This window comes from Talpa europaea (genome assembly GCF_964194135.1).
Source record: "Talpa europaea genome assembly, chromosome: 16".
Lineage (NCBI taxonomy): Eukaryota > Metazoa > Chordata > Mammalia > Eulipotyphla > Talpidae > Talpa > Talpa europaea.
In genome coordinates this window covers 45,095,119-45,119,354 of record NC_140084.1, presented here as the reverse complement: position 1 = coordinate 45,119,354, position 24,236 = coordinate 45,095,119, and the positions used below count along the sequence as shown (strand labels likewise).

Genomic DNA, 24,236 nt, shown 5'->3' with positions numbered 1-24,236 from the left:
CCAGCCCCACCCCACAGGGGCGCGGCCCGCGGGCGCCAGCCCCCCGCGAGCAGCGCGGCCGGCGGGGCCTCCGGGCCTGAGCACTCGCTTCGCCGTCTCCCGGGGTTTCGGGGTCGGTTCTCCCGGGCGTTGCAGGATCCCGACGGGAGCGCGGAAGGGGTGGGCCCCGCCTCGCCGGGCGGGGAAGCCAATGAGAAGCGGCCGGTCCTGGACAACATTCGCCCCCGGACGCAGGTGCCCGCCCCCGCCGGCGCGGGCGCGGGATTGGTCGGCCCCGCGGAGGGAAAGTCAACTGACCGCCGCGGCGCGGCCGGGGGCCCTCTGGAACGGCGCCGCCTCTCCCTCCTCCACCCTGCGCCGTGGTGCGGCGAGATGGCTGGCGCCGGCCCGCCGTCTCGCCCCCTCCATGGCGGTGAGCGCGGCCCCGGCCGGCTCTGAACCGGCTCCAAGCCCCGCGCCGCGGCGCCGGGGGGGCGGGGTCGCTGTGGCAACAGGCCACGCCCCCTGGCTGGGTGTGCGCACGCGCCGCGGAAGTGGCCCGCGGGAAGCGGAAGTCCCGCCCCTCGCGCCCGCTCTTCCCAGGCCGGACAACGCGGTGGAGACGAGAGCGACCCGGGAGCGCAGCCACCGCCACCATGTGAGGCCGGGCGAGGCTCGGGCGGCGGGAGTGGGCTCGGGGCTGTACATGTAGCTCCTTACGGGCGGAAGCGGGTGGGCAGAGGTTTCCGGCGACGCGGCGCACTCGCCTCCTGAGGATGGAGAACGGCCGCGGGCCCTGTGGCGGGTCCTGAGTCCGGGGAGGGCTCAGCTGCAAACGTAACGGGCCCGTTACTTGCCGTTGGGAGGGGCTGGAAGGCGCGGCGGGTTTCTGAAGACGAGCCTGGGAGAGGGGAGTGCGCACTTGGGGAAACCGGCATAGGCTGTGGGACTTAACCGCATGCATTGCTCTGGAGAAGGGTGGCTTTTCGGCCTCGTTTTGCGACTTTTGCGGATAACGAGGCACCCGAATGATTTTCCTTACTCAATTATTTATTGCCTGCTCATCTAACAAGCCCTGCTTTGGACGCACGGGATACATGGGTGAACCACCCCCCACACCCACCATCCCTAAAGCTCCTGCTGCAGCCTATGGGATGGGGAGAGGCAGACAATAAATATGATGATAATAAACAGGTAAAGTGGACGGTGTGTTAGGTGACCGGGGCTATGAGTAAAGAACTGGTAGAGCAGGGCAAAGAGTACTGGGGAATGCCAGTTTGGAGAGACTAACTTAATAACTAGTACAGAAAGACACTTGAGCGAAGATCTGAAGAGAGTGAAGCTGGGGGGTGGGGGGGAATGAGGTGCATTGCAAAAACGGGATTTTACTTTTTACACTGAGGTGGGGGTTATGGGAATGAGAGGAGGTGACAGACTTTGGCATAATCCCTGGTTCTACTCTGTGGCAAGCAGTGTTGTGGGAATTGCTGACAGATTGTAGGATATGAGGAAAAGGAAGCGTCAAATTGACATCAAAGTTATTGCTCAAAAGGTTTATAAGGATGGGGACTCCCTGGTGGCACAAGGGGTTGAGCACCACACTATGAAGCTATTCGCAGCCTCTGCAGCATGAGTTCCATCCCTGGCCAGGGAGCAACCCACATGGCGCAGCAGACCTCTCCTGTCTCGTTGGTGGCTCCCCTAAGCAATGTGTTTCAGTCTGTTCTGTTCCCCACTCTGTATCTGATGAATCCTCTCACCCCCCACATCTCTGGCCTGTACCCCAGCTCTTGTATGCATAAATAAATCAATCTTTAAAAAAAAAAAAGGTGTATAAAGATGGAGCTTGCCCCATGAAATGAGGAAAGCTATGGGTTGAGTAGGTTGGCCTGGTCAGGATACCTGGAGCTTACTTTAGGACAGGCAAGGTTGACTGTGCCTACTAGGCATCTGGGTGGTGATGCCAACAAGGAGTGCTGAGCGAGAGGATGTGTGTTGGGGGAAGGTAGAGACTGTTCTCATAGCCACCCAGGCCTCTCTCACCAATGGGATCTGTACTTTCCTGCTCAGGAGCCTCCTCAACAAGCCCAAGAGTGAGATGACCCCAGAGGAACTGCAGAAGCGCGAGGAGGAGGAGTTTAACACGGGTCCCCTCTCTGTGCTCACACAATCGGTCAAGAATAATACCCAAGTGCTCATCAACTGCCGAAACAACAAGAAGCTCCTGGGCCGTGTGAAGGCCTTTGACAGGTGAGTGCCCGGGCTTTGGCAGTTGTTCTGTCCAGGTCTAAATCTAAATAAGTAGAGAGAATAAGTAAATAGAGAATAAATAAGCAGAGAGAAGCAGCTCTAGCCCCCATCTGAGGAGTCTGAATGAAAGGTGGCTCAGACGCCTCGGCAGAAACATCTTAAAGCCCTGAGGTGTTGTCGGGGTCTCATGGCCCCTCTGCGTGTGAAGCAGAGTGGGCAGGTTCTGGGGATCCACTCTGGGTTCATGTCCCAACTCTGCCTCTCAGCAGGCCTGTCACCTTTGGCAAGTTTTTATCTCATCCTTAACGTGGTCATTGCAAAGATTGAGGACTTGAAGATGTGCAAAGTATAGTAAGGCACAGCAGGCGTAAGTGACACATACATGACATGTAAATCACATGTCCTAAAGAGAAGGGGTGATAAATCCTATGAAGAAAAGTAAAGCCATGTAAGAATGTGGAGTACTGGGAATGGGGTGCTATCTTTATTGGGGGTAATTGGAGAGGCACCCCATCAGAAGAGGCAGAACAATCTAGGGTCTGAGTGCTTCACGCAGACGAAGTATCAAGTGATCTCTCCTCAGTGGGCCTCATAACTATACCCCTCATAGAACAGTTGTGAGGATTAAACGATGGTCTGTGTGTTGCTACTTGGCTCAGACCTAACAGGAGATACACCCCATAAACATAGAAGGGGATTACATTCCTTGCAGTAGTGTGAGGCTCAATTCTAGAACGTTTTTGCCACTAGCTACTACTATGTGGCCATGAACAAGAATTTTGCTCTCAGCCTCAGTTTCCTCTTGAATAGATTGGATTAAGAACAGAAGAAAGTGCTGAGCAAATGGGGACAGAGATACTTGGATTTGAACACAGACTGTGCCACTGCCAAAATCTGTGCCCTTGGGTGCTCAGTTTCCTGCTCAGAGGCTGAGGATGACACTAGTGTTTACCTCCTGGACATGAGATATAAAGGATTGATGGATTAATGCTTAGAAAGTGCTAGATAGGGGGCCTCCTCGTGGCTCAGCGGGTTGAGCGCAGCGCTGTGAAGCTGTCCACAGCCTCTACAGCGCCGGTTCGAATCCCGGCCGGCCAGGGAGATTCCCACATGGTGCGGCAGACTTCTCCTGTCGCACCCGCTGCTCCCCTCAGCAGTGTACTTTGGTCCTTCTGCCTGTTCTGCTCCCTGCTCTGTCTTTGGTGAATTCTCTCACCCTCCCACGCCTCTGGCCCATACCCCAGTGCTTATATAAATAAACAACTCTTAGAGAGAGAGAGCGCGCATGCTAGAATAGGCCTGATAGCATGTAAATGCTCAGTGGGTGGTAATTATTATAGATTATATGTATGCATGTATATTTGAATTTGTAGGTACACTTATTTATTAAGATTTTTAGATTTTTTTAGATTTATGCATACAAGAGTTGGGGTGCAGGCCAGAGGCACAGGGAGGTGAGAGGATTCACCAGAGACAGAGTGGGGAACAGAACAGGCAGACTGACTGAAACACTGCTGAGGGGAGCGGTGGGGAGACAGGAGAGGTCTGCTGCGCCATGTGGGTAGCTCCCTGGTCCGCAGACAGCTTCAGAATGAGAGTTAACCCCTTGCACCATCAGGGAGGCCCCATGGCAGCTCTTGTGGGTCACTCCCTAGGAAAGATGAGCTTCCTCGTTCTTGATTTTTTTCTTTTGAAACACTTGTTAATATTTACATATTTTGTTTTCTGCTTCCTTGTTTTTTCTTCTGATTAATTTTGCTCCATCCGCTTTCTTCCCTCCACCCGCACCACATCCTCTGTGTCCCCTAGGCCCTTTCCCTCGGCCTCCCTCTGAAACTCAGAGCCATCCGCGTTTTTGTTACTATCTGCCTGTTCTTGAAAGTGTTTTCCTTATCGACACACCCGCTCTGTAGATGTTGAGTGTTTGTTTTTTTCGTGCCGACTGCTGCACAGGCTGCTCTCCAGCTCTCCGTTTCGTTCGTTCTTATGGTTGTGTAGTCCCCCGTGGCGTGGACAGACCACATCTTGCCCCCGTCAGTGGTGGATGTACTTTGGCCACATTCACCCAGCGCCCTCCTTAACAGCCGTGCTTCCTCCCGTCCCGGCTGCGTTTGCCTTTCTCCTCTCCGGCAGCACTTTCCCTGAGCTTCTGTGTTTCTCTCAGCAGCGACCACCGCTTGGCCGTTTGCTCACGGGGCTCCTTGTTCACGTGTTCCATGTTCTCCTCCCCTCACTAGAATGAGCACCCCAGGAAGGACAGGGGTGTCGTATCTTTTATTCCCTTTTTTTTTTTTTTTAAGTTTTATTTATGCGGGCCTCCCCTGGTGATGCAGCGGTTGATCGCTGCAAAGTTGCCTGCAGCCTCTGCAGCACCGGTTCGATCCCCGGCCACCAGGCGAGGGTCCCACATGGTGCACAGACCTCTCCTGCCACCTGCTGCTCCCCTCAGCAGTGTACTTCGGTCCCTCTGCCTGCTCTGCTTCCCGCTCTGGTGAATTCTCTCACCCTCCCGCGCTTCTGACTGTACCCAGTGCTTGTATAAATAAATAAATAAATCTTTAAAAAAAAAAGATTTAGTTATGCATACAAGAACCGGGGTACAGGCCAGAGGTGTGGGGGGTGAGGGAATTCACCAGAGACAGTGGGCAACAGAACAGGCAGATTGACCAAAATACACTGCTGAGGGGAGCAGCGGGTGAGTCAGGAGGGGTCTGCCGTGCCATGTGGGTTGCTCCGCAGCCAGCGGGAATCGAACCGGCACTACAGAGGTTGTGGACAGCCCCACAGCGCTGCGCTCAACCGCCTGCGCCACCAGGGAGACCCCCTTTTATTCCTTGGTGTGTTCATTGCAAGCGTTTCGATTTGCTGATCCACACTGTCCTCCCAGGGGCCCCCCTGGCACCCTGAGGATGGACAAGCAGGACTGGAGGCATCACGTGGGCCCTGCAGCCAGGGAGCCTGGGTCTCTGAGAAGAGCGTCTGTGCTGCCGCCTGCAGAAGTCCTCAGGAGCGTTGTAAACACACACAGGGACGTTCTGTTTGCCTTTGCCAGTGCGCAGTCCTGCTCGAAGCACAAGGTGCACTGCATGTATTGGTTTATTTCATCTTCACACCAGCCCTGTGAGACATCCCCACCATGAATGTCTCCATCGTGGAGAGGAGGAAACTGAGACAGACGTGTGAGGTCTTTTGCCCACACCTCATCCTGCGGACTTGCGGCAGGGGTCCCTGGCCTGCGCCCCACACTGCTGCCAGAGGCGGGAGGCGATGCTTGCCGGGGAGAGGCTCCAGAGGCTCCCCCTCACTCCCGGTGCCTTTCTCCCACTGTCCCCACCAGGCACTGCAACATGGTGCTGGAGAACGTGAAGGAGATGTGGACGGAGGTGCCCAAGAGCGGCAAGGGCAAGAAGAAGTCGAAGCCGGTCAACAAGGACCGCTACATCTCTAAGATGTTCCTGCGCGGGGACTCGGTCATCGTGGTCCTGCGGAACCCCCTCATCGCCGGCAAGTAGGGCCTCTCCCTGCCGCCAGAACGCACGCCCTCGCCCGTGAAGACCTGCCCTTTCTGATGGGAATAATAAAGTCCTGTTTGTTTGTTTTTTTTCCCCCAGTGGCATTTGTCTGTTCCTGGGCCGTGTGCATGGGGGTGGGCTCCAGGGTGAGGGGCAGATGGTGCGGGCAGGGGGCTTGGCGTCCCCCAGCAGGTGAAGAGGCCCTTCCCTGGCCTGCGAAGGGAGTGGGTTGGACAGAGCTCTCGCCCTCTTGCGGTTTCTGCCTCTCCTAGCTCCTCGCTCCTGCCTCTCTTCTAAGTCGGTCTCAGGATTTCCTGCAGTCTTTTTCCTTTGCTCGGTCAGCACACGTCTTGCGGGTGCTGCCCGTGGGCCCAATGCCGTTCAGACTACGAGCAGCTCTGCACAGGCCTGTAATGTCACCTCCATTTCTAGAGGCAGGAATCGAGGTATGGGAGGTGGTGATTCCCTGGGGGCCCCCAGCCTCTGAGCCTGGGGCTTAGCCCCTGAATGGTGCCCCTCTGGTTACAGCGGGATTACCCTTGAGAGTCTGTCAAACACGGGCCTCTAGACATGGGAGAGGGGTGGGGAGCTGCCTTTCTATGGGGGATGAAGGAAGATGTGGCTGGCTCTGATGTGCACGCGGGTGCTCTCCCCCCCATGTCTCTTCTGTGTGCGTCTGGCTCTGCTGTCTGGATGGGCCTGAGGCTGGGCAGCTGCAGGAGTTGACGGGGTCAGATGAGATGTGCTGGCACCTGAGTGGGGGGCAGCACAGCCTGACTTGTCTGTAAGCCCGTTCGTGGCAGAGCCGGGACCGTGCCCTGGGAGAAGTCCCGGCACGGCACACCCGGAACAGCAGCTGTGCGCCCGCGTTTACTTGCAGCAGCCGTCCGTGGGGCAGAGCCTGGAGCTCGCCCCTTTTACAGATGAGACTCCTGAGGCCCAGAAATGGTAGAGGACTGTCTCAGGGCCCCCACTTATGACATGGTGGAGCCAGGCCCTCAGGAGCAGGGCCTGCATCTGGGAAGTGGGGCAGGGGCACTGGCGCAGGGGACCGCTCCTGTACAGAAGGGGCGTCCCCGGCCCTGGGGCGGCAGGTCATACCCTGGGTTGGAGTCCCCTCCCCTGGTGGTTAACTTGTGCGCCCCCAGGAAACGGGAATTGATGTCCCAAGCATAGGGGGACCATCATGATGTCCATTGTCCTGAGGAAGCTGAGGCACCCAGGGGTGGGGGACTTCCCTGTCACAGCTGACCAGTGGCTGAACTGAGATTGGAAGCAGGCTGCTGCTTGCTGTGCCGACTTCCCCGAGAAGCGGCCCTCAGGAGGCGTCTGGTACACACACGGTAGCTTTAATGGGAGTGGGGTACATGCAGGTTGTGTCAGGTCACATGAACATGCCTCTTGGGGCCTGGGGCAGCGGGTGGCTGAAGCCGAGCTGCCTTGCCTCCCGCCACTCAGCCTCGCCCTTGCTGTCGTGCCTGCCCAGAGGACAGTTGGCTCATGCTTCATGTACCAGGGCCCCCAGAGCCACAAGGGGGTCTCAGCAGGATCCCAAGCTTGAAGGACTCCTGGATACATGGTTCAGGAAACTGGGGATGCTGAGAGAAATAATTGACAACACCGAGGACTAGCCGAGTCTTGTCTGCAAGAGGGTGGATTGAGAGGCTCTTGGGGTTCACAGGTGGGCCTGCCACAGTGAGGCTGCCTGCTGCCTAGTACTACAGGGCTGCTGGGAGGGTGGAGTTGTGCAACTGCCCTTGTCCTGCTGGCCACGGCCTGGCCTCTGGCTGTGTGGAGGCCATGCCTATATCTAGGCATGGAATCCTGTCTGGGCCCAGGGAGCGCTCGTCTTTCTGTGTCCAGGCCCACCCTCTCCCCCGAGCTGCAGACCCCTCCTCCTAGCTTATGTGCAAAGAGGACTCCAAGTGCTCCCCACCCTCCTAGTGCTCCTCTCTCCACTATCCCACACGCGGGGATGGTCCTTGACTTCTCTGGCTGCGCCTTCCTCATGGTGCCCCATCGGCAAATCCTCTCATATCTACCTTTAAAATAGCCCCGAATCCAACCCCTTCACCCTCTTCCGCGGCTGCCACCCTGGCCCAGCCACCAGCCTCCTCACCGAGCTCCTGCTCCCCCTGCCCCCCAGTAACCTGTTCCCTGCCCCGGAGATGCCTTCCCCAGCTCCCTCATACGCCTGGAATAAAATCCCAAGTCGCGCCCCTGCCAGCTTCTCTCCCCTGTTGGTTCTGACTCAGCACGCGTCACCCTTCAGCCATGCAGGCTCCCTCTCCCTCAGATCCCTTCTGCCCCGGGGCCTTTGCAGATGCTGTTCCTGCAGCCTCCACCATGTCTTGCCTTTCTTCCCAAAGCTGTTTCTTTCACTCTCTCAGGCGTGGCTTAAATGTCAGCTCCTCCATACACCTCCTGAGACCACCCCAGGCCCCTTCACCCCCTCCCCCCAATTTTTCTTCACAGCGAGTATTTAGCTTGTCTCCAAGGTCTGCTCCCCGCTCACTTGTCATGTCCGGGAGGACAGGGGCCTGGCTTGTTTCCCACCCCCACCCGCCTTTCCCCAGCGACCTCCACACCAGGCCTGGTACACAGTGGGCGCTCAGCTAACGCGTGCCAACTGGGTATACCCGGGAACCCCACGGCCTAGCAGTAACTTTCCGAGACGCGGCTGGCCTCATCCCCAGGCCTCGGGAGGGTCCCCGAGGACAGGGCGCGCCCGGTGGGCACCGGTCCGGGGCCGGAGCCGGAGCCCTCGGGTAGGGTCCGCGAGGCGCGCTCCCAGGCCTGGCGCTGCTCCTCGCCCAGGCGGCGGCGCAGGCGGCAGCGGTGCCAGCTGCGGCGGATCTCCGACTGCACCTGCGAGGGCACCGCGCTCAGAGGCTGACGGGCGCGCCGTTCCCGCGGGGCCGCCAGAGGGCGCGGGGCCGGCCGGGCTCCCTACCTCCTTGTTGATGAAGCAGTAGAGCACGCCGACCAGGAAGCCCTGCCAGGGAAGGCTGCGCGTTAAATCCGCGTGGGGCGGGCTCATAAGCACCCCCTTAATGATCTCAGAGCCCCGACAGGCCCCAGACCATCTCAGCTGCCGCCACCCGGGTCCTAGACTGCCACAGCCTCCTCCAGCCCGGCTCCCCGCTCCCCCTTCGCCCTCACAGGTCCGCGGAGCCATCGGGGCTAGAGGTTAAGAACAGGGGACCCCAGCTCCCCTGGTGGCGCAGCAGTTGAGCGCTGGGCTGCGAAGCTGCCCGCAGCCTCTGCAGCGCCGGTTTGATCCCCGGCCGCCGGCGAGGGTCCCACATGGTGCGCAGACCTCTCCTGCCGCCCGCTGCTCCCCTCAGCAGTGTACTTCGGTCCTTCTGCCTGCTCTGCTCCCCGCTCTGGCTCTGGTGGATTCTCTCACCCTCCCGCGCTTCTGACTGTACCCAGTGCTTGCATAAATAAATAAATAAATAAATCTTAAAAAAAGAAAAGAAAAGAACAGGGGACCCCGAAATTAGGCTGCCCGGAAGTGATAACCTCTTCTCCATTCGTGCAAACTGCTTGACTCCTCTGCGCCTCAGTTTCTTCATCTTATATAACCATATGCATTAATATAGTGATGTATATTAACATTCTAGTGATGTATATACTCTATATTGTATATAAAAATATACGTGACCACATATATATTACATACTACATTATATATAAAATATACTATAGATCATGTATGATATCGTGTGTATAATATATAGCATATAAATATATAATACAATGATATTAACATGTTCATGTATACGAAATACATTTAAGAATTTGTTACATATGTCGATATGTTTTTATATATGAATTTAAATGGAAAATGTCTTATAGCTATAATTAATAATGACAATACAAATCAATTATGTGTATGTATTATTAGGAAAATGTGATCTTATTGTCACTTTCCTTGATCCTGTTGAACTAACTCTGATCACGTCCCGTGGCTGAGAGCCCCGCAGTGGCTCCCGCCTCATTCAGAAGAAAAGGCAAAGTCCTCACTTGGCACCAGGCCCTGTCTGGGTCTCTCAGCCCTCAGTCCTATTTCCCCCTTGCTCCCACACCCCCCCAACCCCCCGTTTCAGATGGGCTGGCCTTCCTCCATCGTAACACGTCCTCTCTCCCATCTCAAACATCTTGTATCTTGCATTGATGTTTCCCTTCCTGAAACTGCCTCACCTGTCCCTCCCCGTTGGGCCTCGCTCTAGTGTCTTCTTTTTTTTTTCTTTTTGTGGGACCCTTGCTGTCGGCCGGGGACAGCCTCGCAGCCCAGCACTCAACCACTGCGCCACCAGGGGAGGCCCTCGCCCCAGAGTCTTCTCAGGGCGGCCTCCCCTCTGTAACCTGCCCTTCTCTGTCTATGCCTCACCTCCATTTTCCTGCCTCCCCCTGCCCCCCAGGCACATGGCACCATCTGCCATCCCGCATGTCTTAATTGCATGGCATGTTGAATGTCTGTTTCTCCCGTACCCACAGTAGCGTCTGCCGAATCTAATGAATGAGCGGCCTTGTGAGGTGAAACTGGTAATGTCCCCACTTTAGAGATGACAAAACTGAGGCCCAACAAGGTAAAGCATGGTGGGGATTAGGGTAGGACAAGCAAGGGCAGTGTCAGTCTTAAATTTGGGGGTGATCACCTCACATTTTGCACCTTAGGCACCTCACTTGCTCATCCTCGCTCCAACCCTGTGACAAAGGCCACAGAGCGGGGAGGTGACAGAAGTCAAATGTGGCCCCGGTCCTGTCCGGCCTCACAGCCCGCCCTCCTTCTTCCCCAGGAGGCAGCTGCTGGGGCCAGCCAGTCGCCCGCCTTGGTCCCCTGAAGCTTCCCCACCCAGGGCAGCACTAACTCAGTATTTCCTGTAGAATGAAGGAACAAAATCCCATCTAAACCACCCACTCAGGGGCCACACCAGAGGATGATTAGTCTCCTGCCTCTCTAGGCTGAAAGGGCCCAGGTTGAAGGGTGTACCCCCTACGCCCTTGAGCACCTGGAAGGAGCTGAGGAAGATCTCAAAGCCAAGTTTGGCAAAGCGCAGGGTCCCCCGGGCCTGTTCCTCTGTCACAGGAGCAAACACCATCTCATGGACGCCCAGCAGAGGCACCAGCGTCAGCGTGGAGCGGGCCAGCCTGTGGGTAAAAGGGTGGGAGCGGGCCTGTGGCCCCAGGTCCCTCATCTTGGACCAGGCCACCTCTCTCTCAGTCCCTGTGACCCTCTCTCACCTCAACCGGTAATCAGGGCAGCGCATCTGTCTTGTCCTCAGCTTTGAAACAAGGATGCCAAGAATACGAATAAAGATGAGGAAGTTAATCTGCAGGGAGATACAGAAGCTGAGGACAACCTGGATCCTGTCCTAGCAGGCAGAGGGTGGTGCCCAGATTCCCTGGAGGGGAAATCCCTGGGGACAGCCTGGAGGAGGCAGGGTTCGCCGTACCAAGATGGTCAGGAGTATAGGGGTACGAATGATCCACCAAATGGCCTTGACATCATTCCGCTCCCAGCACCTGAGGGTGGGGGAGTAGAGCTAAGAGAAATCCCCAAGCTCACCGGATCACAAGCCCTCCCGCCAGGTCCCGCCCACATTATTGAAAGCCACACCCACAGTCCTTTAAAGCCCCGCCTGCTGCTATCCAAGTCCCGCCCCCACCCCGCCCCTGCCAGTGGTCCCCAAAGACAAGCTGACCAAGCTACCCATTCCTTCAGGCCCCACCCAGGTCCCCTCCAAGCCCCTAGTTGCCATCAGAAGCTTCCCGTTTCCATCACACCCCGCCCACATCCCGGACCCCACCCCAAGCCCGACAACTCACTGCGTGTTCTCGTACAGGTACCTGACGATCACCCAGGGAATGACGAAAAGCCCGGGGGCCCCTGTGCAGACCCCGACCCCCGCCCCCCACCCCGCCGCAGCTGTCAGCGCGCGCACAGGCACCGCCAAGCCCAAGACCCGAGGAGTTCTCCCGCCCTGGTGGGGAGGCAGAGGCTGGAGCGGGGAGGAGACCCCCTGAGGCCGCCCAGGTCAGTTGGGGGAACAGTCACGTGCTGGGCTGGACTGGGAACAGGGTCGGGGCTCACCCCAGCCAAAGAGAAGGTAGCAGCGGAAGTGGCCCCCCTCAGAGGCCCCCACCAGCACCAGCAGGCTGTGCAGGTAGATGCCTTCTACCAGGAGCCACGTGTAGTTGGCGCCCACGCAGTACTGGGTCACGATCTGGGCCACGCGGCAGGCAGCCCGGGCCTAGGGGTGTGGCCAGGCATGGGGTGGGGGGGGCGGTAGAGGCAGGTAGGAACAGGTAGTCAGGACCACCAGGGTGCTCCCAGGCCTTCCTCCAACTAGTTATCCCTCCACCCCCAGTTCTTGCCATCAAGAAAATCTCTCACTGGACATTCTCGCAGATATGAATTTTCCCTCTCCAACCTCAGTATCTCCCCTCCTGCTGGTGTAGTTCCCCCGAGACCCCTAAGTATGGCCTCTCCCATCCCTTCGCCTAAGAATTGAACTCAACTCACTGGTTTCTCTCTCCCCCCCAACACATGACCCACCCCCCCACCCCCACCCCCACCCCCGCTTGCCCCATGGCTTCTCTAGCTCTGGTGTGGCAACTTGCAGGCCCTCACCCCCAGCCCTGGTCTCTCCCAGCAACAATTGGTATCTACCAAACCCTCCCTTGACCAGTTCATTTCTTCCATCCTGTCACCACCTCATCGCCAGCAGACCGAGTCTCTCATTATTGGAAAAGTCCAAAAAAAAAAAAAAAAAGTCCGAAGATGGGTGAGATGATGGACAGAAGAAATGGAAACTTCCAGTAAAGGACAAGATGGGGGAGAACTCAGTGCTGGGGGACGCTGGAGCTGGGAGAGGTCAGATGTTTGGAGAGGTCAAGAGAAAGAGTTGAGGGGCTTCCTTCAACTGGGGGTTAAGGCACAAGGGGTCAGGGTTCAGCACTATGAGGCTAGCAGCAGCCACTGCAGCATGAGTTTGAGCCCTGCCAGGGAGCTACCCACATGGCACAGAAGACCTCTTCTACCTCACCCGCTGCTCCCCTCAGCACCCTATTTCAGTATATCTGCCTGTTCTGCTCCCCACTCTGTGTCTGGTGAATCCTCTCACCCCCCCCCCAACCCTGGCCTACACCCCAGCTCTTGTATGCATAAATAAAAACATAAATCTTTAAAAGAGAGAGAGAGAAACAGTTGATACGAGGTAGCACGGGGACTGGGAACCTACTGGCCCCACCAGAGGAGGCAGCTTCCCAGCTGAGGAAGAGGAGGGTGACACACACCTGGTTCCACAGGGTGGGGCCCTGGTCCCCAGGGTAAGGACCCGGGGGAGGTAGCAGCCGGTCTCGGGTGAGGATGGCTGCCGCCCGCAGCATGAAAGATGTGAACAGGTTGATGTGGATGTAGTTTCGGGTGCAGCGCAGTCTCCTGGGGGGGTATGGAAAGCAGTCTGGGGACCCTGGAGACCTGCCCTTGGCCACTTAGAGCCCCCTGAACCACCTCCATCCCTTTCCACAGAACCACCATCAGATGCTCGTTGCTGGAGAACCAGTCTCATGGGGTTAGGGATCCCACCTGAAGACAGTCAAGATGAACAGGGCTAGCAGCAGCGTGGCAAGGGACAGGGAGTAGCCAACAGTGTATACAACCTGCAGCCGCTCCAAGATAAGCTTTTGGTCCTGGTGGGGGGAAGGAGGCCAGGAGACTAGAGGTCAGCTCTCCCCTAAGGCTGGAAAGGGGCCCAAGGAAACCTGCAGTTCCTGTCCTGCACCCTAGTTTTCTCTTGGGGATCCAGGCACCCATGTTTCACTGAGACTGACTTCACCCCTCAGCTCCAAGACCAGCCAACCAGAAATCTGACTCCTCCCAAGCCCAACACTTGTTGTTAAGTGTGGGCATGAACAACCACATACTGATTAGATGAGGGGCCACCTATGACCCAAACTAGGCCAATGACTAGCCAGGCCTGGGACATTATGTTGGAACTATTGAGAATGAAGCTCAGTCTCCCCGAGTGTGTTTTGGTTGGTGCTAATGGGGACCACCTTTTCCACCGTGAAGAAAAGATGAGACTAGCAGCACAGAGAAAAACAGGGCCACAAAATGGTGAGAGACAGAGATTTCCCACCACATGATTTGAGCACCTAGATCCAGCTGTGCCTGAAGCTGTTGCCTAACGGTTTTCAGTCACAGGGGCCAATAAATGCATTTTCCCTCCTTCTCCTTCAAGCAAGTTTGAGTTGAGTGTCTATTATCTGGAGCCCAAAGAACAGTATTAACAAAATGTTCAGGTCATCCCAAGGCAACTGCTCCCCTGCCTCTCCACCAACATCCTGACTGGAATCCCTCACCTCTTCTTACCTGAAAGGCCCCATTCTTGTCTGGGTTCTCACACTGAGAATGGTCTCTCCACGGGCCCCACTGGCCATCAATACCACACTGGCGGAGGACAAAGCCTGCAGCCACTGTGGGTAAACAGGGAGGGGGTCAGAGACACAGAAAGAGAAAGCTGGAGGCAGGGAGACAGACCTGAGACCACAGCAGACAGCGAGCGCGAGCGCCAAACATGGTGATGATCAGCCCTTCCAGAGCATTTACGCGTATTATAAGTCTGTGAAAGCCTGTGAACTGGTAGTATAATCAAGCACATTTTACAGAGGAGGAAACTGAGGCAAGAAGAAATGAAACCGCCACAAGCCACACAGCCAGTTAGGGAAGGAAGACCAAGATGCCCAGAGACTTGGACAGAGGATTGGCATGTGGCAGAGCCAGGTTTCAGCCGACCCATACAAGATGGGACAGATAGGAGACACCCAGACAGAGAGAAGCAACAGACGGGGTGCAGGTGAGCCACTTCAGGGGAGTGGTGTCTGGGACAAGGGTGTTTGGGGAAGGCCCGGGTCCGGGGGCACCTCACCATGACTGTGCCAGGGCAGGTACCAAGGGCAGGACGCACGGGCAGTGGCATTGGGCGTCGCGTAGTCCCAGCAGACGTACATGTCGAAGGACCCGTTACAGGCGAGGCCTGGGGGTGCGTATGGGGGCAACTGCGGGTGGACCCCCAGGTGCTTCTGGGTGTTCCACATGCAGTCCCTGCCCTGGCCTCGCTCACAATTCTTGGTCCAGGCTCTGCTCCACCAGGGCTCTTCCCACAGCCCAAAGCTCCCCCCACTGGCTCCAAGCCTCCTCCCATAACCCAAGGCCTCTTTGGGCTCCCCAGTCCCTCTCCGGGCGCCTCCCACCTAGCCGGTACCAGCCGCAGATTTTTCCCACCCCAGCTCCACCCCAGCGCCGCCCCTTGCACGGCTCACTCCGGGCCCGGCCCAAGACTCCTCCCTCCTCAAACTTCCTCCGACTGTCGTCGGTGTCAAGCCGGTCTCCACCGCGCTCAAATCTTCACCTCACCCCCGGTCTCCATCTACTTCTCTTTCAGACCCTGCCCGGCAGCCCTGGGTGCGCCCCGACACCACCCCTCTCCCTCAGCCCCCCACACCTGCGGGCGGCTCCGCAGCCTGCAGCGTCTCCCGGCACTCCCTGCGGTACCGCTCCCAGCGCCGGTACAGCTCCCCCGCGGTCTGCCCCGCGGAGTCTGTCTATGAAAAGAGAAGGTAGGAGCACCCCCAAACTCCCCCCCGCCCCCCCGCCCCCCCCCCCGCCAGCTCCAGGCAGAATCGTTCCTGGGCCAGAAACCCCAGGGCTGTCCTGTTTGGCCTGCTAGTCTTGGGTGACAAAAAACGGCTTCTCAGTCGTGAGGGGTGCCTGGAAACCTTCTGGGGAGTTACTGAGGGCACTGAAAACCTTTAGGAGAACCAGGGAAATCAGCAGGAGACTGTGGAGGGAGGGGACACGAGGAACTGGAAACAACGTCAGCATTGAATTCGGGCACGCAGGGCAGTCTTAATTCTCTCTGCGGTGGCAAAAGACTTAAAACCATCCCTGGGGCCCCCCTCCAAGCCTTGAACTCCTGTGGCTCCTGGGGTGCTCACCTCCACCCTCTGGAGCACACCCCCCCACACTGAGAGCAGCATTAGCAGCCTCCAGCACGCCGAGCTCCCCATGGTGAGGCCCCGGGCATGGGCGCAGAGGTCTGGTCACCGGCAGGAGCTTCTGGCCTGAGGGTCCAAGGGCAGAATCAGGCTTTGTCCTGCACCCCCAGTCCAGGGCCACTTGGATTCATACCCGAGGACTTGCAGGCAGCGCCCCCACCCCAACCCCCAACTGTGATGAATTGGGGGAGGGTGGGAAGGGCGCATAGGGAGTGGGCTAGACCAAGATCGCAGCACATGATTCCAGGCCACCCCCTGACTGCGGCTTGGGCGGCAGCAGCGCGGTGGAAGGGGGCTGCTTGCTGAGGGTGCCCTTGTCCTAGAGCTGCGCTGGGCGGAAGCGCTAATGTCACTGAGTCTAGATCTCCAGACTCCGAGGAATCTGGAAACCGCCTTGGAGAAGAGGGACAGACGCTGTCAGCCACAGCTGGGGAGAGAGGACCCTCAAGAGTTTCCAAATCGCAGAAACCTGATCTTATAAAACCTTCCTGGCTGTGGCTAAAGCCCAGGATAATGGAGCAACCCTCCCCTGAGGGACCAGAGGGGTGACACACCTGGATGCCTGGAAACCTGCCCAACCCCCAAGGCTCCCCATCCCTCACCATGTAGGGAAAGGGAAGCAGGGAGGCTCTCGGCCTGCGCCCCCAAAGACAGAACCGTCAGTCACACGAGACAGAAATACAGAAAGAGACACAGAGAGAGACACACAGCCAGAGATCAGAGACCAAAGACCGAGACAGAAGGGGGCTAAGAGACAAAGGAGACAGAGATAAGAAGGGGGGAAGGAAAGATAGGGGTACAGAAGCAGAGCCACCTGGAGCTGATCAGAGATGGGGAATCAAGGAGGATAGACAGAGACTGGCCAGAGGGACACAGAGACAGTCAAGGGCTAAGAAAGAGAACTAGGGACCCAGAGATCTGAGGGCACCCCGGGGACCGGGAACTGCTTGGAGTTGGGGAGCCCTCACCTGCCCCCAGTTGAGCTCTGGGTCTCTTGCTCCTGGGCTGCCGCTGCCTTCCAGGCTGCCTGGGCTCTGAAAGAGGTGACAGCCGGGGCGGTGGTGGGGGCGGGGCCGGGCCGGGCGGGAACAGGAAGGGGGGCTGGGGACCAGTCGCTGAAGATCCCTTGGCAGAGCAGTCAGGCGTGACCATCTTGATGACACCCCCCAGAGCCAGGGTCCCACACCGGCCCCCCAGGCTCCGCCCTCATTCACAGCACAGCGCCTTCCTCACAGAACGGATTCCTCCTCGGTTCACTCACAGCCTAACAACTGACGCTCACACCCGCGGTGGACAGGCCCCCGTAGTGACAGGCGGCCACCCGCCCCGGGCGGGGACTCCTCTGCACGCACAGTCACGCAGTCACAGCTCCCCCCAGTCCCCACAGCGCCAGTGCCCGTCGCACACATGTTCACAGTCACCGCGGGCGAGCACAGGGCCAGGGCGCCTGTCACCGCTCGTCCCCAGCGTCCCTCGACGGGCTCGGGCGCAGAGCGGAGGCTCGTGGGTGACCGTGGGTGTGAGTGGCACATCTCACAGGCGCCCCCGCCGCCGGGCTGGGGCTCACGCAGTCTCACTCGCGGCCTGCTCCTGCCGACACACCACCCCCCTCGCAGCCTCACCAGACACGCGCCACACACACCTCACACCCCACGCAGCCACACAAACCCACCGCCTCACGGGCGCTCGGTCAGAGTCCCCGCTGAGTCGCACCCCTTCTCAGTCTCTACTTCTGGTCTGTCCCCTTATTCTAAAATGTGGGGCGGGGGAAACTTAGAGAACCTGAGTCCCGGTTCTCAGCGTCCTTGTCTCCTTGAGTGCAAGCCTCTGATTCGCACGCCTTCATCAGGCTATCAACATCCGTGAGCACACCCTCCCCTGGGAGCGGTAAGTGGGCCAGAGGCCAATCTGCCCATTTTGCAGAAGAGAGACTGAGGCCCAGAGGCTCCAGGAGGGCGGGTGTAAGGGGTGCCGGAGGTCAGGCACCAGAGGAAGGAGACTAGTTGGGGGGAGGGGCGGGGGGGGCAACCTGGGTTCCCGGCCTCTGGCGCCTCCCCGCTCTCTGCCCCACTTTCCTGGCGCCCTCGGGGTCCTGGGAAAAGCTCAGCTCCTAGAGAGAACAGGGAGAGGGTCTGAGATGGCCCAGCACCTCTGGGAGGGAGAGGCTGGGGTTCGGAGGGAACCTCTCCTTGGCCCCAAGAGGGCCCGGGGTCACTGCAGGGCTGGGGATGGGGGTGGACAGGAAAGGGGGAGGGGAGAGAGGACTGGAGCAGTGGGGAGAGAAACAGGAAAAGAAACTAAAGATCAACAGACAGAGAAGGACAGGAAGAGACAGACAGGGAGAAGAGAGATGGAGAGACCAGGACAGCCGGGTACCAGGGGAGGGGCATGGGCCAAGAGAGGGCGAGAGACAGAGAAACAGAGCCAGGGGGCCGCAGAAACCTGGAGAAAGGGAGGTGGGGAGAGGTGGGGGGGAGAGAGAGAGCCTGAAGGACGGGGCCCTGAGGGGAGACGATGGGGCCAGGGACCCCAGCTCCGCAGCACCCCCTGCTCCGGGAGAACACTGGACCAAGCTGGGTGGGGTGGGCCTGGAGGCCAGGAGGGGGCGTGCCTGGGTCTCCACCATCTCTGTCCTCCGCTGGGGAGGGGAGCCCCCTCCTGGGGGCTGGGGAGGGGGTGGGGCAGCCAGGCCACAGGGGACCACAGGGACACATTCCAATTCCCAGACTCAGGGCTTCTAGAAACTTCTGGCAGAGAAGCACCTGTGCCTTCTCCTTCTGCCCTTTTCTCCTTTGTCCATCTCTCCACAGCCACCCTGTCCCCTGGTCTGAATCTCTCCTCCTCTGTTCGCTCCAGGGCAACACCCAGCTTCCCCGTCTTCTCTCTTGTTCCCTGCCTGCCCGTCCCTTCTCAGGAGGCTTTCTGCCCCCTGCTCTTCACCACCATCTCCGTCCCGGGCAGTCCTTCCTGCCTGTCCTTTAGCTTTCTTCTCTCTTCTGTTCCCTTCCTACTTTCTCTCTGGGTATCTGTCTGCAACTCTCTCTCCACTGCCACTGGCCTGGGTCTCCGGGTTGTGTCCACCCCCCACCCCCCGCAGCAATGACACAGGATGGGGGGCGCCCCCCACCGCAGGATGCAGGGGTAGGGAAGAGCTGGAAGGCCTATGCCTCCCCCCATGGGGCCGCTGGCCTGGCAGAGCCTGTGGGGAGCAGGCGGGGGCCTGGAGCGCTGGCAGATGGTGTAGGAGAAATGAGGCAGAGAGAGATGAGCAGAGGGGGTGCCCCATGGGGACTTGGGCCAGAAAGGGGAGGCTGGGGTGGCCCCCTGTGATTCAAGCCTGCAGAGATGACGCCTGAAAGACAGACACACAAAGACAGAAAGAGACAATAAGAGCCAGCGGCAGAGACTCACCCGCAAACATGGGGCTCTACAGGGGGCAAGAGAGAGACCTAGGAGGTGGAGACCAGGGATCTGTGCCAGGGGCCAGGGACCCAAGGGGAGACAGCCCTCCAAAGATGTCCAGGGGTGGGAGTGGGGGAGTGCCCCGATAGGATTCAAAGAAAGATGGAAATCCAGAGGGAGACCAGAGACAGGACCTAGAGAGAGAAACGAAAAAGCAGGGGATTCGGAGAGAAAGACAGCGACTCGGAGAGGCGACATGGAGACTGGAACCCCAAGGAGGTGGGGTGGGCGCCTGAAATAGATGGGGGAGGGGGGAGCAGCGGAGACTTGGATCGCAAATGGGGTTGGAGGTGAGCTCTCACAACACCACGATGAGACAGAAAATCGGCAAAGACACTCGGCTCCCATCACCCTTTTCCGGGAAGGGGTGCTCCCCCACTCTGTGCCCTGCCCCTCCGTCTCCATAGCGACCTCCCCAGATGCCGAGAGCAAATATTTTCCTGGCTAGACACAGCGGGGCCGTGTTGACATAATCTTGCATTGGGTGGGGTAGGGGCTCCAGGGGACCAAGAGGCCAGGATGGGGGGGAAGTTAAGAGAGCTGAGGGGCTCTCAACCGGAGCCGCACAGGCTGCTCCAACCTCCGACCCGCTTCAAATGGGGGTGCAAAAATTCCCGCCCTGGGCGAAGCCGCTGAGAGTCGAACCTGTAACCCATGCTGCCCCCTGGTGGTGGTGGGCGAGCCCTGCCGCCCCGATCCTCGCGTCTCCAGAGCTGGCAGGTCTAGGAATTTCCCTCGGGTTTGGGTTTCTAGAACATTTCCCCTTCTCCCTCCTCCCAACCCCTGCTCTAATCCAGGACCCTCCTCTTCATCCAGGTCTCCTGACCCCAACCTCCCATCCCCCCACCCGCGCTCCCCCCAGCTGGCCATCCAGAGTGATCCAGACTCAAACCTGCCTCTGTCCGTTCTCCCACCCCCCCCCGCCCCCCCCAGCACAGGACCTGCCATGGCTCCCCAGTGCCCTCCGGGGAAAGCCTTAGCTTCTCTCCTTGGCCTCAAAGCCTTCACGATGCCTTCCAGCCTTCTCACCACCACTTCCTGACCCTTCAAACTCTTCCCAGCCCTCCAACCTCTATTCTGGCAAGTTTTCTCCTGAAATGTCTGTGCTCAGTTTCTGTCCAGTCTTCCAGGCTCATCCCAGACAGCTCATTCATTCATTCCTTCAACAAATAATTATTTCCTCGACTGGATTGTGGGCATCGTGAGGGGAGGTCTGGGCTGTGCCTACTCCTGCTGGATCCCCAGCAACACTGGCCTGGCACAGAGTGGGATCTGATTCATCTTGTTGGGTGTTTGTTTGGTATCCGGCCCTTGCCTTGTTAAGCCTGGGGATCCAGGACAATCTTTGGCCTGCCCTCAGGGCTCTGCCAATCCAGACACAGGGCCACGTAGGGAGACAAAGAAAGACAGGAAGGGGCTGAGATCAGTAATGGTAACAGAAATAATAACATACGCCACACCTGGGGCTTTCATATGCATTTGGCTGAAAAGTCTTTTTTTTTTTAAGATTTATTTATTTATTTATACAAGGTACAGTCAGAAGCTCAGAGGGTGAGAGAGAATTCACTAGAGCCAGATCGGGGAGCAGAACAGGCAGACTGGCGAAATACACTGCTGAGGGGAGCAGTGGGCGGCAGGAGAGGTCTGAGCACCTTGTGGGACCCTCGATGGCAGCTGGGGATCGAACCGGTGCTGCAGAGGCTGCGGGCAGCTTCGCAGCCCAGCGCTCAACCGCTGCGCCACCGGGGAGGCCCTGAAAAGTGTTAATGACAAAGAATTTATTAGATAATCCACGTGAGGGTTCGAACCCAGGACGCAGGTTCTGTGTGCACTGCTTGGACAATCACAAGTGCGAGTTTAGCTGACATGCCTGGATCCGGAGCTGAGGAGACAGAGGGACGAGACCTTGATCCTTGATGGTCTTCTCCACAGGGCGCTTCTGGTTTTCCTCTGTGGGTTTCGATCTTCGGATTTCCCGAGTTTTCTTGACCTAAAGAAACGTGGCTGCTGCCTGTGCGCAGAGGCGGCACAGGTTGGGCCCAGGCACTCCCCTGACCTCTGAAGATGCTGCAGAGACCTGCAACCCAGGCACAGGGTTAAAATCTCCTCTGGGTGGTTCCTGGGTCACCTGTGGCGGGTGAGAAGTTGGCCTGTCCTAGCCTGACTCTCCCGTGGCCGCCTCACATCACTGGCTGAACTGCCCTGACTTTATGTCCACGCAGGAGGCTCTGCTCCCCCTGCTAGGCCAGGGAGGCGCCAGATCATTCACAATATGTTTACACACTTAATCCTCACAACGGAGGTATTTTCATCTACATTTTCCAGATGAAGGTGCTGAGGGGAAGTAACTGGCTCTGGGTGACATAGCTCATAAGCGATTCAAGGACTGAGAGAGACAGAGAGAGAGAGAAAAGCCGCCTGGGGGAGGAAACCTGTCAGCAGAGAGGAAAGACAAAGAGCGACTGGCTAACCAGCCCAGTGGGTCCTCCTGCCATTCCCTCCCCCTTCTGTCTCCCCGGCTTTTGACATCTCCCTGAGAAAGCACTTGCAATAAAACTAGCTCCAGTAATTGGACCTAAAAGCTGAGCACTGGACAGGCATGAGCTCACCAGACCTGCTCTTCTCCCCGCAGTGGTCGCTGGGATGACTCCCATTTTGAAGAGAGAAGTGCCAGCTATTGAGCCAAGGTCAGTCCGCTCACGTGGATGCTGACATCTCAAGGCAAGGACTGACTCATCTTTGTGTGTCCCCCTCCTCTGTCCCCCACCAATGAGCTTATAAACTCCCCTGCCTGTTCTTCCTTCAGCTACATCCTGGCTCCTCTCCCCTCTCTCCAAGGCCTGGAGCTGCCAGGATCTCTACTCCCCAGGGAGCCTGCAGGTCTCTGAGGACATTCCCGGAATAGCCCTAGCTCCCACAACCTGCCACAGAGTTCTGCCTGCCTTGCCCTTCTCCCAGCATCTGGGCTCACGGGGAGAGGGAGAAGCAGGAGGTTGGGAGGCAGGAATCCGGGATTTTGCTTAGTGGTAAAGGCTGAATGATAGTGGCCCATGTCTATTTTGGGCATCACCTTGAATCCGCATTGGCGCCTGCCTTGGTAGGTGTCTACTGGAAAGTGAGTAGGGGTTGCTAGCACTGATGTGTGCCCACTGTGTGCCAGGTACTGGGAGTCTGACATCCGGGTCTCATCAGGCCTCCTGCGAGATACACTCACAAACCACAAGATCTGTGGGCCCATCACCTCTCTGTCCTCGTTTATCTCCCACTCTCCTCTCTCTCTGCAGCTCTATCTTCACCAATCTTGTTGCCCCAGGAAAAATGACAAATGCATACCTACCTCAGGACCTTTGCACTTGCTGTCTCCCTGAGTCTGGAAGGCTTTACCCCCAACTTCATGCATGATTTCTTCCTTCTTGTCATTCACAGCTCAGCTCAAATGGCACTTCCTTTACCCTTCCCTGCCCCCATTCTCTCTAAATTAGCACCCCCCTCCTATCCTTGATCAAGTCACTGTCTTATCCGAGATTCTGATGATTTTAGCAGCTGTGTCTGTCTTTTCATTTGTAAGATGGTCATGAAAATAAGGCTGGTGGTGAAGATAAACGGGTGTTTGGCAATACTAAGTGCTCAACTAGTGTTGGCTGTTATTATTTGTTTTGTGCATGGAAGCTTGCTGCCTCCATCAAACCACAAGATCTCTGACAGCAAACTCTGGGACTGACTTGGTTACTGTAGAAGTCCAGAACCTTGGACAGAGCTTGGCACATAGTAGGTACTCTGTAAACATTAAAAAAATATTTTATTTTATATAATTCTTACATGATCTGTAAACATTTTTTGACTGCATAAAAGAGATAGGCACCACAAGACCTTTCCCTTCCACTTTCCAAATGTGGAAACTGAGGCTGAGGGCCACAACCAGGAATTTTGAAGCAGGATTCAAGCTCAAGTCAATCCAGTTCCAAAGTCCTGTGCTTTCGCGGTCTCGACCTGCCTTGGGGTCACTTCCCCAGCCTCTGAAACATGGGCGGGCTCTTGTGTAGGTACTTCCTTACGACTTGAGAAAGGTGCTCTGATCTTTTTGAAATCCATCATCAGGTTTCTATTCTCTCTTCTCCCAACTTGGGAGCCAGCTCATGCTGACACCACCAGCCGCCAGGCGGTACAGCTGCGCCTTTGTCAAAACCCGGACTGGATACCGAGTTTGTGGGAGGTGAGGGCCTAGAAGAGCTGAGGGCCTGTGGCCGCCTTTGGAAGGAAAGGTTTAGGAAGGATCTAAATTCGGGGGTGCAGCTAATCACAGGTGAAGGTCGGCTCCAGGTGAAGGCTCCTGACTGAGTGAAGCAGTGTAGCCCTGGGAGGCTTAGGGGCGGTGCCACAAGCTCTTGGGGGCGGGAATAGAACTTCAGCTCTTGCAGGATTTTGGGGGTGGAGCTAAGAGCCCTGGGGGCGGGCCTAGGTCTAATAAACAAGGACTCTCTCAATCCGGCTAGAATAAGACCAAGAGTTCCAGGGCGGAGCTAGTGGATATCTGAGCGGATCTGAGGGTCTAGGTCTTGCGAGGATTTTTTTGAAATCTAGTGAAAAATGAGGGAGAAGGTTCGGGGAATATGGGAGTGTCTTCTCTGCCCCATCTTCTCAGAGCCCGAGGCTACGCTTTAGGCTGAAAAGCAGGGAAGGCCCTGCCCCTCCCAATACCTCTGCCTCCCTATTGGTGCTGGGGCCTGCGCGACAGGCTCTCATTGGTCCTGAGTCGGCGAGGAGGGGGGCTAGAGAGAAAACGCGCAGATTGTGGGCGGGCCCAGGCGGTACCGAGGGGGATCGGGGCACAACCAATCCCAGCCCAAGGATTGTGTTGGGGAGCCTGGCAGGGGGTGTCCCGACCCCCTTTCTGGACATCCTGGAGGATGACCCCGGTGCCAGGCCCGGCGCCGGCCGCCTGATGCTGGGCGGGCTGAGCCGGGG

At 57.6% G+C, this 24,236-nt stretch overlaps 2 protein-coding genes across 2 annotated transcripts; one reads left to right on the top strand and one right to left on the bottom strand.

The window, feature by feature from the left end:
• Nucleotides 1–594: 594 nt before the first annotated feature.
• SNRPD2 (small nuclear ribonucleoprotein D2 polypeptide) lies at nt 595–5,809 on the top strand. Its single transcript, XM_084257274.1, has 3 exons — nt 595–637; nt 2,050–2,229; nt 5,567–5,809. Coding segments are annotated over exons 1-3 (357 nt in total). The 5' UTR covers nt 595–635; the 3' UTR covers nt 5,742–5,809.
• Nucleotides 5,810–8,280: 2,471 nt separating this feature from the next.
• Nucleotides 8,281–15,821, bottom strand: GIPR (gastric inhibitory polypeptide receptor; the record flags this gene model as incomplete). Its single annotated transcript, XM_084256951.1, has 13 exons — nt 8,281–8,609; nt 8,695–8,736; nt 10,760–10,898; nt 10,992–11,080; nt 11,204–11,273; nt 11,577–11,637; nt 11,842–12,001; nt 13,047–13,191; nt 13,339–13,442; nt 14,125–14,228; nt 14,681–14,788; nt 15,257–15,356; nt 15,750–15,821. 13 exons carry the CDS (start codon nt 15,819–15,821, stop codon nt 8,397–8,399), a joined length of 1,407 nt encoding a protein of 468 aa, XP_084113077.1. The 3' UTR covers nt 8,281–8,396.
• Between the last annotated feature and the right edge of the window lie 8,415 nt (nt 15,822–24,236).

Excerpts from the sequence above, each read along its gene's own strand:
- SNRPD2 (XM_084257274.1), top strand. Across the intron at positions 2,230-5,566 it reads CGTGTGAAGGCCTTTGACAG|GCACTGCAACATGGTGCTGG; the intron begins GTGAGTGCCCGG and ends TGTCCCCACCAG.